This window comes from Orussus abietinus, unplaced genomic scaffold (assembly GCF_000612105.2).
Source record: "Orussus abietinus isolate OABI.00-Male unplaced genomic scaffold, Oabi_2.0 scaffold22, whole genome shotgun sequence".
Taxonomy (NCBI): domain Eukaryota; kingdom Metazoa; phylum Arthropoda; class Insecta; order Hymenoptera; family Orussidae; genus Orussus; species Orussus abietinus.
In genome coordinates, this window is record NW_019394596.1 from 308292 (window position 1) to 332672 (window position 24381).

General features: G+C 43.1%; 6 protein-coding genes across 10 annotated transcripts; 3 read left to right on the plus strand and 3 right to left on the minus strand.

Annotated features, from left to right (window-relative positions):
• Positions 1–12: 12 nt before the first annotated feature.
• LOC105702137 (dihydropyrimidine dehydrogenase [NADP(+)]) lies at positions 13–4587 on the minus strand. The gene is made up of 16 exons (XM_012429465.2): positions 4458–4587; positions 4272–4382; positions 3859–4191; positions 3428–3736; positions 3012–3335; positions 2683–2893; positions 2392–2576; positions 2094–2309; positions 1846–2010; positions 1622–1774; positions 1431–1551; positions 1095–1357; positions 849–1025; positions 527–751; positions 295–452; positions 13–199 (listed from the first exon to the last, which is right to left on the minus strand). Exons 1-16 carry the CDS (start codon positions 4500–4502, stop codon positions 133–135), a joined length of 3063 nt encoding a protein of 1020 aa, XP_012284888.1. The 5' UTR covers positions 4503–4587; the 3' UTR covers positions 13–132.
• Positions 4588–5085: 498 nt separating this feature from the next.
• On the plus strand, positions 5086–9607 carry LOC105702158 (regulator of nonsense transcripts 3A). 3 transcript variants are annotated; one of them, XM_012429502.1, is made up of 7 exons: positions 5086–5366; positions 5572–5986; positions 6095–6246; positions 7531–8218; positions 8373–8677; positions 8749–8967; positions 9121–9607. In XM_012429502.1, exons 1-6 carry the CDS (start codon positions 5253–5255, stop codon positions 8959–8961), a joined length of 1887 nt encoding a protein of 628 aa, XP_012284925.1. In that variant the 5' UTR covers positions 5086–5252; the 3' UTR covers positions 8962–8967; positions 9121–9607. The 3 variants fall into 3 exon arrangements, with proteins under 3 accessions (XP_012284925.1, XP_012284926.1, XP_012284924.1); XM_012429503.1 differs by having other exon boundaries at positions 7531–7894; positions 7973–8218; positions 8749–9607; XM_012429501.1 differs by having other exon boundaries at positions 8749–9607.
• A 94-nt stretch (positions 9608–9701) lies between these two features.
• Positions 9702–14150, plus strand: LOC105702157 (conserved oligomeric Golgi complex subunit 1). Of its 3 annotated transcripts, XM_012429500.2 has the most exons (10): positions 9702–10346; positions 10426–10593; positions 10685–10970; positions 11044–11245; positions 11334–11750; positions 11848–12751; positions 12824–13103; positions 13199–13414; positions 13574–13590; positions 13923–14150. In XM_012429500.2, the coding sequence occupies exons 1-10, from the start codon at positions 10210–10212 to the stop codon at positions 13978–13980; spliced, it is 2685 nt and encodes an 894-aa protein (XP_012284923.1). In that variant the 5' UTR covers positions 9702–10209; the 3' UTR covers positions 13981–14150. The 3 variants fall into 3 exon arrangements, with proteins under 3 accessions (XP_012284923.1, XP_012284921.1, XP_023288595.1); XM_012429498.2 differs by lacking the exon at positions 13574–13590; XM_023432827.1 differs by lacking the exon at positions 13574–13590 and having other exon boundaries at positions 11337–11750.
• Positions 14151–14173: 23 nt separating this feature from the next.
• LOC105701920 lies at positions 14174–15077 on the minus strand. The gene is made up of 4 exons (XM_012429079.1): positions 14877–15077; positions 14627–14808; positions 14443–14550; positions 14174–14320 (listed from the first exon to the last, which is right to left on the minus strand). The coding sequence occupies exons 1-4, from the start codon at positions 15075–15077 to the stop codon at positions 14200–14202; spliced, it is 612 nt and encodes a 203-aa protein (XP_012284502.1). The 3' UTR covers positions 14174–14199.
• A 2167-nt stretch (positions 15078–17244) lies between these two features.
• On the plus strand, positions 17245–20651 carry LOC105701921. Its single transcript, XM_012429080.2, has 5 exons — positions 17245–17304; positions 18042–18179; positions 18902–19086; positions 20064–20174; positions 20458–20651. Exons 1-5 carry the CDS (start codon positions 17245–17247, stop codon positions 20594–20596), a joined length of 633 nt encoding a protein of 210 aa, XP_012284503.1. The 3' UTR covers positions 20597–20651.
• A 1056-nt stretch (positions 20652–21707) lies between these two features.
• Positions 21708–23644, minus strand: LOC105701923. Its single transcript, XM_012429081.1, has 5 exons — positions 23619–23644; positions 23098–23221; positions 22816–23012; positions 22599–22706; positions 21708–21843 (listed from the first exon to the last, which is right to left on the minus strand). The coding sequence occupies exons 1-5, from the start codon at positions 23642–23644 to the stop codon at positions 21708–21710; spliced, it is 591 nt and encodes a 196-aa protein (XP_012284504.1).
• Between the last annotated feature and the right edge of the window lie 737 nt (positions 23645–24381).

Genomic DNA, 24381 nt, shown 5'->3' on the forward strand with positions numbered 1-24381 from the left:
AAGTAATTATTTTGTACGACTTTTTTAATTGAAAAATACCACACCTATAAAACATTATATTTATAAAAGGTGTTTATAAAAGGTAACAAGATTGCACGAAAATATAGCCCATTGTACTATTATATAAAATAATCATGTTGCTGCTGCTTTTGGTGGCACTCCTCTTTTTATGACATGAGGGATATTTTTGGGAACCACTCTACAAGCAAGAAATTAGATAAATATTTTCTATTGAATCTTAACGGAATATTAGTTATGAACGTAAGAAAGATTATATCTCAATATTTCACTTACGTAATGCAATCGATGATGGGACACACTGATAAACAGAGTGCGCAACCTGTGCAATCATCGGTGACAACAGGAATGTGAGTTTGCGCGTCAAATTTGATAGCCTGATATCCAGAGTCAGCACATGCCATGTAACATTTTCCGCAGTTTATACATAAATCCTGCGAAAAAGGAAATATAATAGTACAGTGCGTTACGCATTTTCTCGATAGAGGTTGTGGCATATGACACTAACATCATCGATGAGTACAACAATTTGTTGTGTATTGTCCAATTGTTTATATTTGTTAATGTTTGGTAGAGCAGCTCCTATGATACTGTTTATCGATGGAACTGGTCTAACAGGAGCAGGAACTGGTCTCGTAGAGTTTAAATCAGCAGCGAGAAGGTCCTCTTGCTCTTTCATTTTTGCTATAGCCTTCTCACGAAGTATTTGATATTCTCCAAAGTAGGGTACATTCTGAAATATAACCATAGGTAGAATATGCTTGTCAAGGAAAATGTTTAAGACAGTAAAATTTCATGGATTTAGGTTATCGGTCTAGTTAAATCTCTACCTTTCCCAAAGCATGGGCAAGTGTGACAGGTTTGCCTTTTTGATGTTTAATTGTAGGCGGACTCTGTCCATCCCAATCATTGACCTGTTCTAGGCTCTTTAAATAAAGCAATGCTTTCAATCCTGTGACGTAATCTTCGATAAGGGTGAAATCTTGATTTTGAATGGCACTTCCAACCTGGGAGCGAGATTGGATTTAATCAATTAAAAATAATCAGCGGTCTCGCAAATCTTTTGTGAATTATACCTGTAATAACGTTGCGCCACTCTGTAAGAATTGTAAGGCAACATCAGCAGAATCTATGCCACCGATACCCATTATTGGGAATCCGGGAAGATTTTGAGCAATGGAAGAAATGGCTTTTAGAGCTTGCGGTCTTATGGCATTTCCTGACACTCCTCCATAAGTAGTACTTTTGGCACTGCCAACAGCAGGCCAAGGAGTTCCATCCGCATGAAGACCCATTAATCCCTGTACTGTGTTAATTGCAGACACTCCATCAGCTCCACCTACCATTTTATAGACATACGATTTAAATCATTAATGAAATAGCCAGGACAGTTAATTTTCAGAAGCACTTGCCTTCAAAAGCTGCCCTTGATATTATACAAATGTCTGTAATATTCGGTGTTACTTTCACAAAAAATGGTATTTTTACCGCTTCTCGTACGAACTTTGAAATCATTCTCACCAAAGTAGGATCCTGAAAGGAAAATACTGCAAAATTCCGAATACGAATAATAGAAAAAAAATTTGATGGAAAGTAGACCAACTTGACCACAGGCCAGTCCCATTCCAGACTCTCCCATTCCATGGGGACAGGACATATTCAATTCCAGAGCATCGGCACCAGCTGATTCGGCACTTTGAGCAAGTTCAACCCAATCTTCTTGACTGTATGCACACATAATACTAGCAATAACGATCTAAAACATATCAGTGGCATCAATGACGTCTCGAGACAAGTATTCCTTTTCTAATGTTTCGAACTACCAACTTTTGTTGGGAAATCTCTCTTCAGTTCGGTAATACTTTGACACCAGTAGGCTTGAGTCTTCTCCGATATCAATTCAATATTCAAAAAACTGCTCTGCTCCGGTCCATAGAAATTCCTGGAGGGAGGGCCTCTCACGATGCGAGGAGACACGTTGGTTACCAAATCCTAAAAGTAATATTTATCTCAAAATCTGCAAAGGAAAGGTGTAAGAATATGTGTTATTCAGATTGAGTGCACAATTAGAAAACCTTGTCCAGAGAAAACGTTTTTGTCACTGCGAAAGCCCATCCAGCTTCGAAAGCTCTTCGGATCATTGCACTGGTTGTTGCTGGTGGTGCCGAAGCTAATCCGAAGGGGTTTTCAAATTTGAGGCCACAGAACTCGACGCTCAAATCGACGTCATCGATGGCTGTATAAAATTGAGGCAATCGTGGTTCCTTTGGCACGGATAAGCCGTAGGATTCCTTATGAAAGAAAATTCAACGGTAATTTTAAAACGATGTGAATAATTGTTACGTATGTAGTTGACTGAAATAACATCTGTACTTGTATGTACTTGTGCATGAACCAGGCGGCTGTTTTCCCATCGTTTACGGATTCAACTGTGGTGTCTGAAACTCCTGCAAGATCGCCACCACAGAACACTCCAGGCACAGAAGTTGACATTGTACTTCGGTCGACATCAGGTAAACCCCAGCTGTTCATTTTGACAGGTGCCATTGCGTTTTTCACTGCACAAAAGTATTCATAAATTTAAACGATTATAATGGCTTCTATTGCTTTCATTCTTTAGTAGATATTTATACCCAATGAGTTCAGTTTTAAAATATACCTTACCACTTGATTCATACAGTCCTGATCCACATGCTGATATGAGAAAATCAGCTTTAAGTTGTGTTACTTGGTCCTTGTCTTCAATCCATTCACCGTTATCATTAAGATCTGTTCGGTAGAATTCAACTGCTACTATTTTACCATTACGAACTTTTACCTCTTTCGGGCTTTGAAATGGAATGAATTCACATTTTTCTTCCTGTGCTAATTGTACCTATGTACCATTCAGTAATGTTTTTATAATGGAAGAATAAATTTAAATAATCAATTTAAATTAATATAATTTTTTTAAAAGAATTATTCCATGAATAAATGCTAGAGAAAAAAATCACCTCTTCAGGAACTGCTCGGATGTTGCTGAACCCTTTTCTAAATACGACAAACACCTTTTTAGCTCCGCATCTTAATGCAGAAGTTGCGCAATCAAAAGCTGTGTCTCCCGCACCGAGAACTATTATATTCCCATGAAGAGCTGGTAAAGAAGCATTCTTGCAAGGGCACATCCCTGGTTTGCTTCCTTTTGAAACTGCTGGGAGAAAAGATTTTGATGTGAAGAAACCCATTTTTTCTGTAAGGCCTTTGAAGACAGAAATTGTTTTTGGTTCTGGCAAGCCAATGCCTAGAAAGATTGCTTTGTATCCATTATTTTTTAGACTCTGCAATCACAATAGTTTCGTTGGCCATACATAGAGATCATTGCAAAGTCGAATTACTTTTTTTACGTATAAGTCCTTCAGTAAATACTCACTATAATGGTAAGATCATTTTCTGATAATGCTCTGCCTAATTCAATCTTAACACCTAAATCTTTCACAAGATCAATCTCAAAGTTGACAACATCATAGGGAAGTCGATACTGAGGAATTTCCGTTGAACTCAAACCTCCAATGTATTTTTCTTTTTCGAAAATAGTGACATCATCGTATCCTAATCGAGCCAAGAAAGTAGCGCAAGATAGGGAAGCTGGACCACAACCTATTAAAGCAATCTTAGTGTCTGAATGTGGAACGGTTTGGCCAGGAATTCTCATTTGAGATATTTTCATTTTTTTGAAAATCTGAAAATAAAATTGCAGCAATGTCAATTATCCTTGATTTTTGTACTGTGATAATTTTTCATAAAATAACTAATTCTAAGTAGTCATTTAAATCTTTAGCGCAAGTAAAATAAGCTTTTAACCTCGGTAGCAAACTGCTGGAGACCACCAATATTAATTGGACCTTCTTCACAAGCGAACAAATTGCATCCACCAACGCAAAGATCACTAGTTGGACAAACCATTCCACAAGTCAAGCCCAGTGGATTGTCCGAGAAAATAGCTTTTGCGGCTCCATAGTAATTTTTGTTGGAAATAGAGGTGATGAAGGTTTTGATATCGAGTTGAGTAGGGCAAGATTTCTGACATGGTGGATCGACACATTTCAGACACCGTGCAGCTTCACGTAATGCACCACGCTCGCTTAAAGTAGTATGTTTGATGTCATCAAAATTTTTTGTCAAAGGTGTACAAGCCTGAAAAGCAAGAAACTATTGACACACGTAACGCATTAATATATAAAATTTAGGCAACGAAAAAAATTCACTAAACTTACTGCGCAATTTTTATTCTTGTTTCTTTTCCAATGCAACTTATTTTGTTTAGTTTCCACCGTAGGCGTAAAATTTGTATAAGCCTTAACTTTTGGCCTGATATTTAGAAGGTTCTGAAAGAAAAGTCAATTGCGTTTTTTTATCCATGGTTAATTTAATTTCCCTTTTATGTATACTGGCAAGCTTACCTCGATATCTGGCACGTCTTTACTCAGTACTGCTGTTGCTGCCATTTTTATTTAAAAAATGTTCAATGATAAAATTCCTACACAACTAATTGTTTATCTACATATGTTAGATAACGCCTGATAATGCTTCATTTTCATATACGCGGAGCCCGCGCGGAATCAACACCTGATCGCGATCCAGCTCTCGGATTGGGCGAGGCTGGGCCCAATCCGGAAGCCGGATCCCGGATTGGACGAGGATGGGGGGAGATCCTGGAGGTACTTATCCATCGTTCAAACGATGTTTGTTATCACAGAGATGAGTTGGGAGCAGAGATGAGAGGGATCCCGAATTGGACCGTCATTGGGGGGTATCAGGTGGCAAGTGCATTAGCCGTTCGCGTCCTTCATCAGCAATCTCCCAACTCATATCTGCTTCCCTTAATCAATACGACCTTTTCACTTCATACGGTTGCAAAATTTATTAAAGGGCATAATAATTTTGCACATCGAAATTGTATGATATTAGTAAATCCAATACTTTAATTGCAAACTCAAGATTAAGAGAGATAGAAAGATGACTATAGCGTCGCCATCTGTTGGCTAACATATTATTTATCGAGCATCAAACGTCCGTATCCTTCTGATCTTCTATGGAGACTTCTGAATTCTTTGCGGGTAGTAAACGGAAGACGTTTGTTTTGTTGACTCGTTTGAAAATTGTTCGCCCACAGTATTTAGTTCCGCAGAAGCTGTGAATCGAATGATATCAGAAGACGCTGTAATTCAAGAGAAATTAGACGGTTTATAGTGAAAATGACCGAGGAAACACAGCAGCCGGAGGCACCCGCGCAAACAGAGTCACATTCCATTAATCCGGATGCAGCTAAACTTCGCGATAAGAAAGAGAAATGCCGACCTATGACAAAGGTAACAGCTCCATTTACCGTTAAAATGACCCTAAAAAACCCATGCATCGGTTACTAAAAGAATATATCAAATTTTCTTAAAGTTTGGTTAGGTTATGACATTTGATCATGAAAATGTGGTTTGCTGCAACACGTTAACATTAGCCTTTCGATCATTGAATAAGAAATCATCATTGAATTATTCATTCTTGATATTTATTTTATAGGTTGTAGTGCGACGATTGCCCCCGTCAATGACACAGGATCAGTTCCTTGAGCAGATTTCTCCATTACCTGAGCATGATTATCTGTACTTTGTCAAGGCTGATATGTCTATGGGCCAGTTCGCATTTTCACGTGCTTATATTAACTTCGTTGAACAACAAGATATCTTCATTTTTCGAGAGAAGTTTGACAATTATGTGTTCGTTGACGGCAAAGGTACTGAATATCCGGCGGTTGTGGAATTTGCACCTTTTCAACGGCTACCTAAGAAAAGAGTTGGGAAAAAAAAGGATCTTAAATGTGGCACGATAGAGTCAGATCCTTATTATGTCAGTTTCTTGGAAAGCCTTAAGAATCAAGAGGCTGATTCTGGAGTGAGTCAGCCAAAGACAGAATATTCGTATCAACCACCTGACAGTGCGTATTTTATACATATAATTTTTGTTTGGCATTGCATAGCCACTAGTGAGATAAATATTGTACTATTAACATTTACATTTTAGTTTTGTCATTTTTTGTTTCCAGACACACCGAAAAAGGTTACGAGTACACCGCTTTTAGAATATTTGAAACAACGGAAGCAAGAGAAACAGCGACTCAGGGATGAGAAACGTGAAGAAAGAAGACGCAGGGATATGGAAAGACGAAGAGCCAAAGAGGAACCAACTATATCTAAGGTAATAAATGTGTCATTACTGCTAAGTTTTACTTTAAAATAGTAGTATACAGTGAAATCACAGATTTAATTGATTTTCTGTTTCTACATCACTACATTGCTAGGTCCATGGCATGAAATTATAATACAAAAGATTAACCTGTAGATGATTTTTTTAATAATATTAATAGTTTTTACATTGTTACATCGCTGACATTAAGCTTCCTCCTACAGTCCATGTGTGGAAACGAACTTGCTCAAACTGAGTATCCTCTCCATACTGTTTCTTCAATTCCCAAACTCAAAGCTGGTCTTTTGGAAAATCATAATGAAGATGAAGATGAAATTTTCTTGTCCTATACTAAATCCAGAATAGATGTTCCTTTTGTCAGTTTTAACATTACATTGAAAACAAATGATAGTTCTGATATTCCCTTTCAATCTCATGAAAGTTCAGAATTAAATGAAAACTGTGCAAAAAACTTTACCGCAGTACACATTGAGAGGTACGGAAATAATGATACAAAGAAATCGACTCTTAGGAAATTGTTCGATTCTCGTGAAATAGATAATTCCAGCGAAGATAGTGCTTGGAGAAGAAATAGACAAGATCGTTATAGTGTTAAAGTGAAGAGTAAAAATCTTAATAAGAAATGCAATGTCCGAGTCGTTCAGTCCTCTGGTAGTTATGAGTTCTTACCATGTCCACAAAAAAGTGACTTAACAAATGTGCACACAATATGGGAATACAAGATGTTAAGTAATTTGTTGAAATCAAAGAGCTGCAGTGCCGTACTCGAAGGCAGCAAGATATGTCCTTTTATGACAGTCACTAAAACAGGGCTGCTAGGATTTCGTAAAAATTCATGAAAGAATTAACAGCAGCAAAATAAGGGAAAAATTCATGTTGCTTTTATTTCTTATATTAACAATTTGTAATAACAATCCTGGCAAGTCACCATCTTCTTTTTCAATGTATGACCATTGAACGTTTTTGATACTTTTATTAAGTCTAAGGCATCTTCGATTACGTTGTACACGAACCTTATAAGGATTTATACAAGTATACGAAATTTATTGTCACTCGTCTTGTATATAATAAAGTTTTGCCTCAACATGGTTAATACAATTGACAGAACTATTATAGATTATTTACCGATGTTAAAACATAGCGACATTTGTGAATTTTCTATTTGGGACATGATAAATATTTTTTCTATGGAAATACAACTGAATATCGAGTAAGTTTGTATTTAAATACTGCTTTTCTACACATTACTGAGGTACAACTATTTTTCTGTTACAGGTGTTAAAGAATCCAGACCAAGAAAAAGATACGAGCATGAAAGAGAGTAAGGAAGATAAAGATGAGAAGGTCTCTCCTAAAGACACGAAAATTCGTAACAAGAGGGAAGATAAAGTGCGGGAGAAATTGCCAAGAGACCGAGATATTAAACCACTGGTGAAAGGTTACAGAGAAAGGGACGACAGGAATAAAGAGAGAGAAATGAAACAACACCGGAAACACGACGAAAAGAAACCGTATGGAAGGAAGGAAGAGAGAGACAATCTTAGAGACGACAGGAAAATGGAGTTGAAGGAGGAACGAAAGGTTGAACCGAAAGATGAGAATAAGGAATTTAAGGAAAGACGAGTGGAGGAAAAACGTGGTAAGAGTTACGAGAAAATGAGACAGGAGAAGAAAAGACTAGCCGAAACGAAGAAGCAAAGTGTTGAAACTGTTGCAGAAGGCAATAATGGTACAAAACCAAAGAAAGATGACCGAGACCTGGTGCAAAGGAAGGAGAAGAAGGTCGAGGTGGTGCCTGTGCCGAAACGAGTAGAAAAATGTCAAGTTACTAAGGACGATGTTAAGAAAAGTAACGATAAGTCAAGAGTCAAAGCAGAGGACGATGATGTAGAACCAGGAGAGGATAGTATGAGAGAAGAACAGGTGGAAACTGATGAAGCAATAAAAGAACCGAATGCTCGGGGTATGTTTGACATGCAATTACGCGCAATTCTTTCGCGACAAAATTACAAAATGTTGAATATGCTTACATCGATCCGTTTTTGCTTATTTTTGGTATTTAGGTCAGATCCTGTTATCCAAAGTATGTTTCATCTAACGTTAAATTTTGTTTGCAGATACGGATGCATTAACAGGGACGCAAGAGGAAGGTGAATCTTCTGAAGTAGCAAAATCAAGGTCTATCGAGGAAATAGATAAAGAGACGAGTAACGATGGACGCGATGCGATGATCGACGTGAAAATTACCAAGAGAAGAAGCTCGTTGGAAAGTGGAGGAGAAGGCGGAGGTGGCGATGGAGGGTGTCTTCGTCGTCACAAATCATTAGATGGTGGCGACCAAAATAATTTGAAGAAGAACGAGAGCGACGATAAAGAAAAGGACAAGAAAGATCCACGATTGGAACGCAGAATCAGAAATAAGGTAACGTTGAGGAAGAGATTAATGCTTGCTGATTCATTATAAGCTAACGTTGTAATTTATATATATTTTAGGACCGACCTGCAATGGAAATCTATCGTCCTGGAATGGGGAAGTTTAGTAAGCAACGGTTAGAGCGGGAGAAATCTAGTAACGACGAGCGTGCTTCTCTTTCCCAGAGCCCAACTCCTAGCTCAGCAACATCCAATGCCTCGAAAACAGGAAAATCGAACACTGAAGTTCGGTCGATGACGTTTAAGCGCAGCGTCAGTCGTGATTTACCATAGCAATCGGTATTTTACGTTGATCGTAATACGATTTACACAAGTTCTTAGGCTGTGTCTCAATCAGAGTTGACTGCGAAAACTGTTCGTTTAAACCTCGCGCAAAGATACGAAGGATCTCATGTTGCAAATGTCGAGAGAACTGTTTTCGTCTTCTTGCAGTGGCTCCAAAACGCGATTTTTCGGTGAGAAACGACTTAGGAGTTATCGAAGAATAGTCCTTCTCAATCGAGCTGTCGTTGCCCAGTTTCTCACTAATGGGTAAGGATAGTGACGAAGTGATTTCAGAAAGTTTTCATCTGCGCTTCGGTTCGACCTCTGAAATCAACCGACACCCTCTAGTCTCGTTACAGGTAATTCTCTTTATAAGAATCATGCCGATAATCAAGACGTTTCTGAGAATAGTAAGGCGCGCATAACTTTCCAGCTACCGGAGATTCTTGTCGGCGTGAAGGAGAATCTTTGAGGTCTACATGCAATAATTCTCACGATCATATGACTCTTCTTTTTTGTTTTGAGGATGAAAGTGTTGGCGTTAACGCACATTCATGAATAATAGGTGTATCAATGACATACATGTTCACAATCGATCAGAATTGGTATTAACATTGTAGAAATCATGTACTAATAATATAAATGTTACAATTTTCGATTGACCTTTTGAATTTAGAGCGAGTGGTGGATTATTTAAGCCTTCGTACATTAGTCATTTCCTGCTATTTTGTATAGTTCGAGCTTTTTTACAGCACCTTACATGTTATGATAAATATAATTTAACTGGCAAGGTACTTATATTGTGTTAATCTCATCTTCATTTCTTTAGCTAAAAGAACACTCGGCAGCATCTATCACTGTCGAACGTTCTTGTTTCTTCACATTTTATCTTTCATGCATATGTATGATGTATGTATGTATGTATGGACATAATACATGCATCTTTGACTACAAAAGTTTATAGTCAAAGTGTACACGCAGCACACTTGCGATGAATATAGACAGGTACTGCAAATAAGATAAAGAAAGTGCGTGTAACCTGCTAGATACAGAGACTGCTAGGTATTGCTATAAGATAAAAAGAGATAGAGAGAGATGACCACAGCGCCGCCATCTTCTGACCAACGTACTAATTATTGAGCATCAAATATTCGTATCCTTCTGGGCTTCTATGGGAATTTTTGAATCGTTTGAATCCTTCAAGTCAGTGAAGTGTGGTAATTAGCTCGATCTGTCAAAAACAAGTTATCGAAGAAAATGCCGGTGACAAATTATTTAAACTTGGATATTGACAAGCTTTTCGAAGAGCACACAATAAAGGAGATTGAGCAAATTCAAAAGAAAATTGAAATCGAAAGCGAGCGTAAGAAAATTGAGCTTCGAACTTTGATTAGGTTAGTTTTATTTACATTACATATTGAGGAACGTCTTAATTTTTCCTATTAAATAATGACATTATTATTTTCTTGTAAGTGAGAGGTACAGAGATTTGATACAAGCTGCAGATGCGATAACAGAAATGAAAGAAACATCAGAGCAGGTTATCGAGAGGATGGCTAAGCTGGAAGAGACGTTTCACCTTTTGCAACAAAAGTACTTAATAGGTTTCAAAATAGTGCCTATTGAAACGAAATCAGAAAGGTGAGTCATTGTCACTTGCAAGGGTCGATCAAGAGTTGGTTATTATTGCTTCTATGATTGTTTTTATAACATATGCTTAAACTGTTTCCAGAGAATTTCAAGAAAAGCGGGATTCTGTAGTGATGCAATTAAAGATTTTAATGGATGTGCCAGAAAAGATTTGGACCGCTATAGATAGTAAAAATATTCTGTTAGCTACACAGCTCTTCATACTTGCTCAGCACTTGCAGTATAGTTTGAAATTAGAGGTCGGAGACGAGGAGCTCTTAAATAAATATCCAATAGTCACTGAGCAATGGAAATCGATAAGTCAATTTAAAACAGTTATTCCGAAAGAATGTAATAGAATACTATTGTCATCGGATTTGTTGCCTGAGGTTTGTAAATCAGATTTAAAACTGACATCCTTCGTATGTAATTACATATTGTTATGTAATTGTTTTGTTATAGTCTGCTGCAAATGTTCTGGCTTCATTAGTGATTTTAGAGAAAATTTCAGCTCCAGCTTTATTGGAAAAGTTGATAGTTCAAAGAAGTCGTACCATTGAAGAAATTGTTAAAGGTGATTGCGATCATACCGTAAAGTTCAGGGTGAAATCGTGCATTAAGTTGTTAAATGATACCGTCACATTGATCTATACCTGCTTCGTGAGTGAGTTCATTTAATTTTGAATAAGTAATAAGGTTAAAGTTTTTTAGAAATCCTAATATGATATGTGAATTAATTTTATTTGTTTAAGAAGCTAATGACAAAAATGATGGCCTCATCTCCCAACACATTAAATCTATGGTACATCTGGAAGCACATTCCATGCTCTTACATCTAAATTTGAGCAGTGAGTTGTTAAACAAGTTGCTGCCAACAATTGCAACAAATCATAAACCTTTCTTTGGTATTCAGTTTAAGGATCTGTCATTATCAGAAATTCAGGAAAGTATAAATACTTGGCTTAAGTGGGTTAGAGAATTAATAGATATTGAAATGACCAAACTATTGAATTTGATAACATCTGTTCGTGGAATATATAATGTCCGTGAGGAGGTTCTTACAGTCCACATTCCAGAAAATTGGGTTTCAATGTGGAAAGGATTATCATTGCCAGTTTTAAATTTCTGGGCGGAATTTTTTAAACCTCTTCTTACAAAAAGAATAAAGGGTACGTGAACGGCGTAATAAAACAAAGTAACTTTTGTAGCATTTATTTATGATTTTGTAATATTGCTAATGATGATTGTCGTATTACATTGTAACAGGTATCATTGTCGACAAATGGAACAATGCTTTGACCAACTTGAAGGTAGCGGTTTCAGATTTGTTGAGCAAAGTATCTCGAGAACAGCATGAATTTCCTGAACATGACCTGCGCTGGTATGTTTGGAAAGATTCGCCAGCCGATATTCCTCAACAGTTAACAAAAAATAGTTATGCCGATAACAAAAGGTCCTTGCTTATAAAGAGTAAAGGATTTTCACCCAGTCTAGTCAAGCTCTGTCAAGACTTTGACAAGAGCTTGTTGGATCTTCTTTTGGATTTAGAACAGTATTTGTATGAGACGAATAAAGTTATGTCAGCGAAGAACAATTTACTTACGATAGATATTTCAGTGGTGTCTAATAAATTTGCTGATCGTGAAGAACTGCAGGAAGATTTGCAGAATGTTAGTACTAGTAAGATCCAAGACATTAAAACATTTATTAGAGAAGAATGCATCCCTGAAAAACCGAAATTTGGAAGACGAGAGACAAATGCTATAGTAATGGCTCGATTTCTTCAAGCCCTGACATCTTTATGCCCTAATTTAAATAAATGTTTTGCGCTTTCTAAGATGTCCAGCTTGACCATGATAAACGTCAAGTGGCAGTCAATTTGTGATAGTTTGAAAGAAGAAAGTATCTTTACATGGACAATTTGGGAAAATTTGTATAAAGTGAAATTGTGTGAACAGAGGGACAGACATTTAAAGTTATCCGTCGATGAATTTCGTATTCATCTGACGATCTCAGAATGGGAAAAAATAATGATCGAAGAAGAAGCCGAGGAGGGAAAGAGAATCAAGTCTGAAATTCTTGTGCCGTATCAGCCATCGGTTCCTTTACAAAAACTTTTGGCAGATGTGTGCAGAGACCTGAACTTAATCATACCTCATACTATTCCAAAGTAAGTGTTCCTATTATGATTAACGGCAGCTTAGATTTTTATTCAGGTTAGTAACTGATTCAATTTTTGCAGAAAAATCCTCTATAAAATTATCGAAGACGTAGTCTTAATTGTTTTCGATTACTACCAAAAAATGTCTGAGTGTACAGGACTTCGACAAAAGCAAGCCTTTCAAGTTCTTTTTGATGTAAAATATGTCACGTTATTAATGGTAGCCAGAGAGAATAAAGTACTGATGGAAAAGTCAGCGGAAGTCTGTGATAAAGTCCTGTTGAAGATCGATCCTTTCGACTTGGATGTGTTTTATCCTTTCATACATGGAAATGTTAAGAAGAGTGTCCAGAGGTCTTTGGTACGATAACATTTTATTATCGTAATCTAGCCAATTATCAGTTTTTTTAAATGTACTGTACTCTGCGATAGTGTAAATTAACTTAACTATTTCAGTTGATATATGGAACCTTAGTACCTCATGCCGAACAACTCCATTCTATATTAGGTGCACGTAGTGAGTACAATGTAAGTGATTCCACAAAACCTATATCGAATCCTCCAGGAGTACTTGCATTATGCACCGGAGCTCCTTGGTTGCCTCCGCTAGCAGTAACTGCACCTGCAAGAAATCTGCCTCTGTCATCGGTTTCGATACCCGACAAAATTCAGGTATTTGCACAAATATTTTCACCATCGAGGTTATTAGAGTTTTATTCGCAGAAGACATTTTCGTACACTGATTTTATGTACAATTATTGAATGAAATGGAGATGAATGAGTTCCTTCGGTTACAGTTTTTCTTTTTCACGATTCAATGTATATCTTTAGATCGGTGCTTGCTTAAGGTAGGCAGATAAGTATGCGCGTGGATATCGGTAAGCTGGCAAAGTATCTTTTGTAACAATTTTAGAAGTGTCTGCCTATGTTTACTTACATAACGAAAAATAAACAGGTTTTTTTTTTTAATAATCATGAATTATCGCGTAATTATTACAACGTTGCAGCTCTATCTTTTTCCTTGCTTTTCAATGTCTGAACGAAGCATGCTGAGTGTTAATTATTTTAATTACTTTTTTTACTTGAACCCTATTCGTGTTTGCCTATTATTCTTTTAATCAGGCGTTGAGAGCCATCGAGCTTGAATATTTATTGATAATTAATTAATATGTGCATACAGCGCAAGAAGGCACTCATTAAAGTCCCTCCAAAGAGTGACCCAACTGGAACGACGATAAAATCTGGAGCAGCAGCGTTTTTTGGTGCCATGGGGTCCGATTGGTTCAGCACGAGTTAGCCAGTATTTCAAGTATCACCTTATTTGTATATACATTATTAACCAGTGAATATAGAATATTATTTGTTATGCATATTAATACACACCTTGTATTACTAATTGTACATACAATTAAGTTTATAGAAATTATTCTCTCATCCGCTGATATTACTTTTCATTATCAAATGCTTATGTGGTCAAGAAGATTTATGGGACATCCCTGGAAACGATCGAGACAATCTTCCGTATGTTCTGCCTCGTTTATATCTGACGGCAGATTTTCATCCTTGGAAGAAGACGGACTACGGAAAAAATAAATTGCGCACATTGTAAATAGTACCTGCTACGACGTCTAATAAATAAACTATGGACTAATACAACGACTTAAAGGAACCTAGTCTACGTTAAATATTTATAAACGTACGTGAAAATGATACGCAGAATGTCGCCGACCAAACCATTTTCCAAAATGGGGTTTTTGGTAATTTCGCAAATAGTTCGGAGTAAGCACGACCTTCCCGGGAATCCTGCACTGATATAATTCATCATTACGCCTTAAGATGTGTAATCACAAGCACTGATAGGAGAAATGACTAAATATAAATTACCTCTTAAATTTACTTTCGACGATCTCGTAAGTCAAACTTCTGTCCAAGCGTCTCTTCTTCCAGTAATCACCGTAATAGTAGTAATCGCTCGAGTTGGGTAAGCCGTAGTTCGCCTCGAAGTAAAAGGAAAAAGTCACAGACTTGTCCGGAATCTCAAGCGGAATGCCAATAGCGAAGAATATCTGTGAATATTAATCCTTATTATTCCCACACAGTCGACGAGAGTTTTAGCCTAACCGAAGATAATTACCCCCGCTGCACTTCCATCTGGGAACCCAATCGAACGGATCTGTCTGGCAACAGTCGAGGTAATATTTCTCGCCCTGGATCCGGAGCCACAACACAAGTCGCTGGATAAAAGGACCAAACTGGCCAGAAATCCATAACTGACCAAGTAATCCACGACATGCATTTGGAGTACATCAAATTTGGTAACTCTATGAACTCTCATTGGTCACGTAGTTCCAAGTGCGTTGGACAAGCCAGAAGTTTAAGTACCCCTTCTAGCCCGCTAATTAACGGTAGGTAATTAGCAAAGGAGCAATTGGCGTTAAATGGATTTTTCGTTTTGGAGATAATTAACGACCATTGGGCATTTCTGTGCAGCTGGAGTTCCGGTCGTAGGGGCTCCCTCTCATATTTCTTGGCCAGCCTCCTTCCTCGTCCCACGTGCCCCATTCGAGACGTCCGGCTCCGGAGGCGCACTTTACAAAATTGGCTTTGTCAGCCAGTGGCCGGGCTACGACGGGCGACCGTCGTAAGGAACGATTCCAATCGAGAGGGAATCCGAAGAGGACCCTGGCGAGCCGCGGCGACGCTTCGGTCCAACGCGAGGACCATCCCTGATCCTGAAGAGAAGACCTCTTTCTATGCAAAGGACGAGCACGCTTGCTCGCGCGTTTTTAAGGAAATCATCCTATTGACCACTCTGCGTGTACGTGCGGAAGAACCTCAGCCTCGAGACGGTCTCAAACGACGTCTCAGGATCTCATCTTCCCATGTACCGTCTCTCCGCTATTCAGCTGGCGTTCCAGCTAGCCGAGAACTCTCCTTCGTCGGGGTGAAAAGGGTGCGAGCCTCGCAGGACATATTTACGACCTTATGGGATTATTTGCTGTCGAATGAAGACCCCAACTCGCTTGGAGAACCCCCTGGTTGCGGGTATCGAAGAGAGCTTTGTTGGAACACCGGGGAACAGGGGATGCGCCTATCTGGCGTGTTAAGCGGAGGGAACTTTTTCTAAGATGGAAGAGGAACTTTTTTTTTTCCAACGAGATCAGGTGCTATTAAAGACCACCCGGGAGAGGAGTCCTCTCCTCGGGAACTGCGGGATCGCGCGACAACCTTCGGCAGAACCTGGGGAGAACTTGCGGAGGAACCGAACGGTCATTAAGGACAGCCCATTGGTATTCCTCGGTCCCGGGGGATGAATTCCTTTCCTCGAAATGGACCGCGGAAATTCCACTCTGGCGACTCGTTAGTCCTCCTCCAGATTCGCGTTATCGTTATCGATAGGACGTGCCGCGAATCCCTCGTTTACTGGAGCTTCCAGAAAAAGTCCGGGATTACGCGAGGAAGTCGATATGTACTAAGTCGTCCATATGTAACACTGGTAGCGTCCGATGACCGGCCATCGTTTTTCCTAAATGTAAATAGATATACCTAGATATTCTATTAATCACCGGCAATTTTGCGAGAACTCACTGGCTCCGTTTCTTCCTTCCTAGCGGGAGAGTGATCCTTGGCTAATATTGCTCGGGGGGAAATTGACGATGGAAATTAACAGAGTCAGGACCCGGCATTTTGACCGTCACCAGGAACGTCTCTCTTTACTTAGAAGCGATTACAGAACTGGCGCTGATTGGTTCGCCAAGCACGGGTACTTAAAAAAGAAAAAGAAAAAAAGGATCAACTCAGTGTGCGATGGAATTTACACTTCCGAGAGGGATCCTGGTATCCTTAGGATTTTTCCCAGTAACCAGTGAATCCTCTCGTGGCCAAGGACTCGGAGTGTCCGAGAGTCGAATCCTGCAGGTACGACTTTGCCCGTCCAACCGCAATAACCGAAGAGCCGTAGAGTAACGACCCGAGTAACTCGTTCTTTCCCTCCTTCCGGTTGAAACTCGGGGGAGGGATCCGAAGAAAGATTAAAAACACGTAGATTTCTTTGGTCCCGAAGGCCGGCCTTTACCAACGGCGAAGTAGGAAGTTTTACGTACGATCTCTCTTTACCGTGCCGACTCAAAAGCGAGCCTCGGATGCCGTTTGTGCGCCGTGTTTTATACGAGCCCCTCGAAGACGGAGAAAGGAAACAGCGAGCGGATCACTTATTAGAATTAGCCTAAGGCCGGATAAGGAAAGCGGAAGAGCCGAGGAAATTGGCGAGATGCATTTTTGCGTCCTCTTCACCAGGAGGCATCTCGGGATCTGTACAAAAGGAGGGGTTGTTCACTCGGGAAGTCATGGATTTAAATAAAATCGCAAGAACATTGGCACAATTTTAAAGTCACCTGTTACCGAATCGCATTGTTGCTTATCATTTGATGTCAAAGGCAATCGGTTATCAACGAAGGAAGTCGATTTCACTGATTTCCGAGGGAATGGCACCTCGGTACAAAATGGGGGATGAAGGGCTCACAGGAGTCTCGATGCCTTGGGAAGAACCATTCCTGGTCAGGGTGGGTCTGGCAATCATCCTGGACGAATCGTCCTGGGAGGTCGGCTGCAAAAACCACTCGCAAGCCCTGGAGCCGAAGTCTCCAGTCCGGCTGTCGCGGCGGCGGTTCCGGGATTATATTCAAAGTGCATTACGCTTTGAGCGTCCAGGGGTTGAAACGAGTTCGGGACCGCGAGGGTGGACGGTTTGTTTAAATCAAATGACGCGAGGGTCAACGGTGCGAGGGAGAATGCAATTTCTCTCCGGTCGGCTCGACCAATTGTCGCCGACTCCCCGCTGTCCGTCCGGACGGGGCGCTCTCTGTTGAAAAAACGAAGGGGATGAAAATTGAAATATCCTTCCACAAGCTCCCTGCTTCGAGAGAGGGAGAGATAGAGAGAGGGGGGCTGCGGCTAATAATAACGTCTTGATGGTTGTAATTAATAATATTCGGATTTCAGATCCAGGAGGACCCGATACCAGTCGGCGCCGTTCGCAGTGGGGATAAAAGGAGCGAAGAGTAAGGATCCGCTCGTCCTTCCCCGGCGTAACTTTAGAATGAAATATACCTCCGAGGGGTGTATGAAAAAGCGTCGCCTAAGAGACCGGCCGCCCCTCCACCCCCCTTGCTGAATTTATGCAGGGAGGTCTCACCTCTTATTCCGGGAGGAAGAATTAAGGGACGTGAAAGGAAGGCGCGGCCTAGGTCATGAATTCTGGACATTCTGGTTTAACGAACGATCATTTTCTCCCCCCCAGGTCGAGAGGACGATGTTCCACCCTTGGATCGCCGTGCTTGTATGCGTGGTATCTGCAGTCGATGCAGGGAACCACGTGGTCGACGCAGCGCGTCGTCACATCAGAGCCCTGACCTACCCTGAAGAGAGCGAGATGGGGGTAGGCATGCACCTGCACCTGCCAGGGAATTCCCTTCGAGACGGCTTAATCTCTGACGTCTTCTCGAAGACATTGGGTGCTTGGAAAAGGGATCACCCGGGGGGCGGAAAATTGCAATACCCCGCGAAGTAATCGCGGGTCCATTATCGATGAAACGGGACCGGTTGCGGGAAAGAATGCAGTTGCAACGGCGGGTCGAGGGAGCAAGTTTCCATCGCATCGTCCCGTCGTAATTACCGACTAGACCCGGTCTTTTCCACGGAGTCGTAATAGAAAGTCGGCCTCATTAAGCGCGCATCTCCAGGAGCAAAGGGTTTGTCCCTGGCAGATGTTTCATCGTTTATCCATACGCATGCATCCTGGCATGGGAATGCATTCCTGGCAGGACCTTGTCCGAGCTTTCCTTGACGTCGACACGGCTTTCCTCTATCGCCCTCTTTTCACATTTTCCGCCGTTTCTCCCTGGGTTTTCTTTCTCCCTGTTCTTCCCTCTCGACCGGCTCGGTTTCGTTAATGGCCGAGGAAGCAACAAGTGAAGGGTTAAATGTCCCCTGTCCGTCGTTCCCTGGATATCCGCGATATGGGAGCTGGCTTTCGATGCGAGGTCTTTTCACTCGTTCAGGGACAAACGGCGGAGACGCGATTTCTACCCTTTTTTTCCCGTCTCGTGTCGTGGCAGGAATTCGTCCTTGCAGGAGCTTTAACGTTGCGTCCTTTTGCAGTTGTTCTTCGCCCTCGCCATTCCACTGGACGATCCTAGGAAGTCCATTTCCGTCGCTTTCTTCTTCGAGGCGAATTACGAGCTGCCGAGCAACGTCACGGAATGGCATCTGGAAGGACGAAGAAGGGGGAGGCGATCCATCGATCGCAGGACGATCTACAACCTGCTGGAGGCCAAGTTCGAATCGTGAGTTCCTGCTTCTTGGATCCTTGGACTAAGCGACTGGGAATCCAAGCTGGTGGAGGTGGACTGAGAACTAGAGATGCTCGAATTACACGGAGGAGTCGGATCATCCCTTGATTCGATTGAAATATTACCAAGGCTGGTTGAACCCTGCCTCCCTCGATTCGAGCCGAATTTACCATCGATCCGCTCCCGGGGAACGAACGTCCTTCCCTCGGAGAAGGAAATCCCTGTCGAAGGTATTACGCAAATAAAGTGGACACCCATGCCGGGACCCTGGTCTTCGTATTTCCGGTCTTCGGAATACGGTCCGACGCATGGGTAGCGATTTCTCGCTATCAGCTGATCGTGGCCGACCGATCAGCTGATCGCGACGGACCGATCAGCTGATCGCACCCAGGGACGCGAACGCTATCTCCGCAGATATCGACCGAGCTCCTCTAAGAGATCAACGCCCGGAATAATTCATGAAATAGATACCTTATTCAGAACCGAAATCCTGGGAAGGAATGCTGTCGGTCAAATCCGAAACGAGATTAAAGGAATCGGGAGTGCCACGTCCTTCTTACCAAGGATCTCATGGATTATGGTGACCCATAGTGTATCGGTCACCTCGATATCAGGCGAGATAATTCATTCGTCGACGTCGAACGTACCGGGATCGGTCGATGCTTTTCCGTTCCGGAGACGCCGGGAACGCCGGGATCGCCGACGGGATCCCGAAGGGAAGGGAACGCCTCGTCCTCGTACGAGGAATCCATGAAAAGCACTCCTCCCGGAGTATCGCTCCCCCGTGAAAGGCAATTCCATTTCTTCATCGTTCGTCACTCCTTCGACAACGTGTCTCGTACCGGAAGGAAGCCTCCACCTTCGGATAAATAGCGCGACACCTTCTGTCTCCCCAGCCAGGAGGGGAGCTATTTGTCTCCTGGCTCGTCGTTTACGGGATGACCCGATAATCGATCCTTTACCGCTTCCAGGATCGGATTCCCGGGACGACAATGCCTCCTGCGATCCATATGCGAGACGGCGCATTATCCGGTGCATCTTCGCAACGGCGTCCTGGGCGACATTATGCGAATTGTCTTCACGTAAGTCATCTTCCCGCGGGAGGGTGGAGGAGAGCGCGGCAACACCCCTTTATTCCGCCCCCTCCTCTGCTCTGGCCCGATGGTACCGATAATACGGGATAATATAGGACCCCTCGCGCTACTTCGCATCGATATGCAACGCTACACGCTTCGAATTACCACCCCTCTTGGGCACCCCCTCTGCACCCTTGCAGCGTAACGCAAGTTGCCTGCCGGGAATTAATTTCTTATCTCGTTTGGCGGTGATTAAAAGTCCACGGGGGTAATCGAGGATTCCTTTCAGGCCTTCTTCCTCCGCCGACGAGGGTTTACCCCTGGAGTACACCCTGGCAGAACGAGTGGACTCGACGGAGGGCTGTTTTGCGACCTACCCCCTCTGCCCCTTCGGAATTTACGACTACATCACCGAGGTGCACGAGTGAAGAACCGAACATGGCGGGTCAAGATTTGGATACCACCCTTGGCAGCATCCTTGCTCCTCCCAATGACGGATCGCTCCAGATTTTGACTGTCTATCGTTAACCCTCGTTAGCGGGAATCCCGGAAACGCGAGACGCGGTTTATGCGGATGCGAGATTCGCGGATGCAAATTCGTTCACTGCGTTACCTCGGCGCACCGAGTGCAGTTATGCTCCCGAGGATGCATTTGGATCCTGGGAGGCATTCCGATGGTTGCACCCGTGATCGATTTTTCTCCGCCCGGAAGCGTCGATTCCTCTTTCGCGATTCCGCCCTTGACCTCTCTCGGCAACCTTCTACCTGGCCTCTGCGTTTCGCCCGCGTTTTATGTCCCGCCACTTGCGGACTCGGCTCGCTTTTAAAAGAGCGTCGAATCCAGTCCTTTTTACTATTAGATCCTTCGTTGCTTTAAGTCCGCGGAATCCGCTTTGGTCCCGTCGCGACAGAGATACCGGTAATGGGAGCGAGAACGAAGTTTCCGCCCGGCGACTCCGAACTTGGAATTTTTCCTCCCCCCCCTGTGGGTCTGACGCTGTATAATCGCCTTGATTACCGCGGGGAAAATGGGATTATTATTATTGCGTTTGACTTTGTTCCGCGGTGTTAATAACTTACTCCCCTTTACTCTTTTATTCCGCTTATCTCGGCAAAGTTCTGTCCTGGAAGCCCGCGTCAGGGGAGCGGTATCTTTGTTCGCTCCTCCGCGCCGTCCGTGCCATTGTCCGAAAGGGCAAAACGGATCGGCGGGAATTAAGGCAATTTCTTCGGCAGATAAGCCCTCCTCTCGTTTCGAATGCGCCGTTTTCTTTCTCTTTATTTTTCTTTATTTTTTCCTTTTCGTACAACCCCTCGTGGAGGGGCGTGATGCCGTTCCGACGCTCTTCTGTACATCCTATTGCAGCTTCCGGTGGGAAGGAGATTAACAAGGACCAGGAATAATAATTTATGAATTTCTCTTCATTCCCATATGTCTCGTTCAGTGTCTCCATGGAAGGTACCGAAGATGGTACTCGAGGTTCGAGACGTTACCCAAGATCTTGAAGAACGGTTCTTACGAGGGACGTTCTGGACGAGTTAAAGAAGGGTCCCGACCAGGTCGAGGAGTCCTAGGGGGCAGATCTTCTCGTATCCCTCGCAGGACCCATCCTTACCATGGTGCTCAGCCTTCAGGACCTCTTCGGGCAGGTCCTCCGGGCGGGAAGTCGACGGCCTGGAACACGCGGCCTCCTTAGACGGGTTCCTGGCCAAGGGTGGCCCGCTTTTACCATTTTCCCATTTTCCCTGGGAAACTCGGGTTCCTCGACGACAATGCACTTTTGCCGGCGGGCCCCTCCTTTATTCATGCGACCCTGGCTCGAGAGTATCCGGCCGCGAGGGGGGCACACTAACCGAATTTACTTTTCCTCCGCCTCCCCCTTCGAGGGCCCCGGGCGTTCCTTTTGTCCCGCGAGCCACGAGACGCGCTGCGTGAGATCGACGTTCCTGGAGGAACCTAATCCGACCTGCTCCCGAGTGGTCCCTGCATATTTCAGGGACACCCTCGGGAGGGACGTTCCTCCTAATCGCGGACCCGATTAGCCCGGCGTTCACCTGCTTTCCGATAAAAAGCTTGCCATCCGCCAAGCTGATATCCGTGAGAGTGCTACGCGAAACTCCTCTCTTCAAATACCTGAGTTTCCTTTAACGGGGGCAATGGGACAATTTTGTCGACATCCTGAGGAGTTCCTTTCCGAAAGTCGGGTCGACGACGATTCGCGCTATCCGGCACGGACTGACCCGGGGAAATTTTTTCTCAGCGGTGATAACACGTATTTTCATGACACTGTTCACGATGTTCGACACCGATAATCGGAGGATTCGAGTCGGATAGGGTGGACGGTATCGTCGAAATGCACGTACGAATTTTTCTCTAAGGATAGTCCGAGTCGACTTTGACTAGATATGGAAGTTGATTTCAGAGCTTACGCGAAGATGACACGGAGGATGTCGCCCAAAACTCCATTGTGCTCCAAGGGATGCTGCGAGGCCTCGCAGATCGATCTCAGGAGACACTCCCTGCCCGGATATCCGAAACTGGAAAGGAGGTAATTCGGTTAAACGACTCTGCAAGTAATCCTGCAAAGCAAGGGTAGCAAGTAACGTTTCATGTTTATTCTTGTGCGTCTCTACGTCGTCCATTCACCTTTCGAATTTATTTTCGATGATTCCGTAGGTGGTGGTTCTGTCTAGGCTTCGCTTTTTCCTTCTGTACTCGTCAGGGTTGAGCCATGGACCGAAATCCGTGGAATTTGGAGGCAACTGGTACGTCGCCTCGAAGAAGTACGAGAGGGAGACCTGGTTTAGAGGCTCCTCGAGGGGCACGGCCAGGGCGAAGAAGATCTGCGAGCCGGTGAATTTGGGTAATTATTTATTCATTTCTATCGCCAAGTCCGGTTTCGGTGAAGATGGCTGACATCGTACTCACGCCCATGCCGCTGTTTTCCGGAAACGAGAGAGCTCTGATCGGCCGATGGAGGATTTTCGCAATTTCCGAGTTCTCCACCCTGACCGAATCTCCCCACCGGAAAGTCGAGCTCAGGATAAATAGCCTGCAAATTACCGATCCCATTGTTATCCTTGATCCTAGCGCGGGTGTTCGGGGGACTCGTATTAACGAAATTTCCAGTTAAGGACCGCAATTCTTGGGGAGCTTAAACTCCGCCAAAGAGAAGATACTAACGCCGTTAAATTTTATACCCTTCTCGCCCCATTTCGTCTCCGTTGTTTAACTAGGACGTCTTCCGGTTTTATGGAAAGTGGGCGCCCCTTCGTCGCGACCCCTTCCTCGGTTTTCACTTTTTCGAGGTGGCGCGAACGGCGAGGATAATTCTGCGAGACTTTTTGCAGGACGTGCGACCGGTTGCGGGAGAAAACTGGGCTCGAATCGTGGAAAGAGGACGAGGGGGCGAATGGAACGAGAGAACCGGGGGAATTATTAAAGCTTACGCTGTCGTCTTCAGCAAGTCTGGCATGGTCCTTGGAGGAAACGAAGTATCGAAGACGTCGAAATTTCCACGAGGCGACTATCCCTCGGCTGCTTCTTCCCGAGATCTCGACTTTAGATGTACAGTTAGAGAATGGTGACGTTAAGTGACGAGTACACGGAATTTTTTTCCACCATATTTACCGGGAGTGTTTCGTCGAGAGCATCGACCGTGGGATCGATTCCGCAGCCTGGACAAAAATCCTCCTCGGACCCAGCCTCAAGAATAGTGTGAAGAAAAAAATCTTCCACAGTTCCGGCTTTAAGGATAGCCCGAAAAAAAAAATCGTGCGCATGTCCACCGTCGAGAATAATCAGGAAAAAAATCCTCCTCGGATTCGGCATCAAGGATAACTTGGGAAAAAAAAAAAAGGAATCGTGCACGGATCGAGCACCGGGAGCCTGGAGATCGTGCATAGGTCCAGTACCGGAAGTACCCCGAAAGAAGGCGATCATGGACAACTTTATGCTGTTCCTTTACACCATAATTGCCTGGATTTGGGGCCGTGGAACAGCGGAAGAGATTGGAGATCTTTTCAGGAGGAAGAGACATTTACTCTTCCCTGATCCCGGAGCCAGCGAGACGAAAGTTCAGGTAAGTTTCCTGCGACGCGGTTGGCGAACGTCGTAGACAATGCGACTGGAGGCGTCCAGGGGGAGAGCTTTGAAAAACCTCGTCTTTCCAAGATGACGTCTCCCCGAGTTTCGAAATAATTACCGCCGCTT

Bases quoted from the DNA above. Each gene is read 5' to 3' on its own strand.
- LOC105702137 (XM_012429465.2), bottom strand. From the start codon at position 4,502: ATGGCAGCAACAGCAGTACTGAGTAAAGACGTGCCAGATATCGAG. The intron at 3,737-3,858 runs GTTAAAAGCTTA...TTTTATTTTCAG, and splicing joins TCCAGCAGTTTGCTACCGAG to ATTTTCAAAAAAATGAAAAT. The intron at 1,026-1,094 runs GTATAATTCACA...TCTCGCTCCCAG, and splicing joins GTGGCGCAACGTTATTACAG to GTTGGAAGTGCCATTCAAAA.
- LOC105702158 (XM_012429501.1), top strand. From the start codon at position 5,253: ATGACCGAGGAAACACAGCAGCCGGAGGCACCCGCGCAAACAGAGTCA. The intron at 6,247-7,530 runs GTAATAAATGTG...TTTCTGTTACAG, and splicing joins AGGAACCAACTATATCTAAG to GTGTTAAAGAATCCAGACCA. The intron at 8,219-8,372 runs GTATGTTTGACA...TTTTGTTTGCAG, and splicing joins AAAAGAACCGAATGCTCGGG to ATACGGATGCATTAACAGGG.
- LOC105702157 (XM_012429498.2), top strand. From the start codon at position 10,210: ATGCCGGTGACAAATTATTTAAACTTGGATATTGACAAGCTTTTCGAA. The intron at 10,347-10,425 runs GTTAGTTTTATT...TTTTCTTGTAAG, and splicing joins GAGCTTCGAACTTTGATTAG to TGAGAGGTACAGAGATTTGA. The intron at 13,415-13,922 runs GTATTTGCACAA...ATGTGCATACAG, and splicing joins CGATACCCGACAAAATTCAG to CGCAAGAAGGCACTCATTAA.
- LOC105701920 (XM_012429079.1), bottom strand. From the start codon at position 15,077: ATGAGAGTTCATAGAGTTACCAAATTTGATGTACTCCAAATGCATGTC. The intron at 14,809-14,876 runs GTAATTATCTTC...TAATATTCACAG, and splicing joins CAGATGGAAGTGCAGCGGGG to ATATTCTTCGCTATTGGCAT. The intron at 14,551-14,626 runs GTAATTTATATT...GAATTATATCAG, and splicing joins GTCGAAAGTAAATTTAAGAG to TGCAGGATTCCCGGGAAGGT.
- LOC105701921 (XM_012429080.2), top strand. From the start codon at position 17,245: ATGGGGGATGAAGGGCTCACAGGAGTCTCGATGCCTTGGGAAGAACCA. The intron at 17,305-18,041 runs GTGGGTCTGGCA...TCTCCCCCCCAG, and splicing joins AAGAACCATTCCTGGTCAGG to GTCGAGAGGACGATGTTCCA. The intron at 20,175-20,457 runs GTAAGTCATCTT...GATTCCTTTCAG, and splicing joins ATTATGCGAATTGTCTTCAC to GCCTTCTTCCTCCGCCGACG.
- LOC105701923 (XM_012429081.1), bottom strand. From the start codon at position 23,644: ATGCCAGACTTGCTGAAGACGACAGC. The intron at 23,222-23,618 runs GTAAGCTTTAAT...GGTAATTTGCAG, and splicing joins GACTTGCTGAAGACGACAGC to GCTATTTATCCTGAGCTCGA. The intron at 23,013-23,097 runs GTGAGTACGATG...ACCGGCTCGCAG, and splicing joins CGGAAAACAGCGGCATGGGC to ATCTTCTTCGCCCTGGCCGT.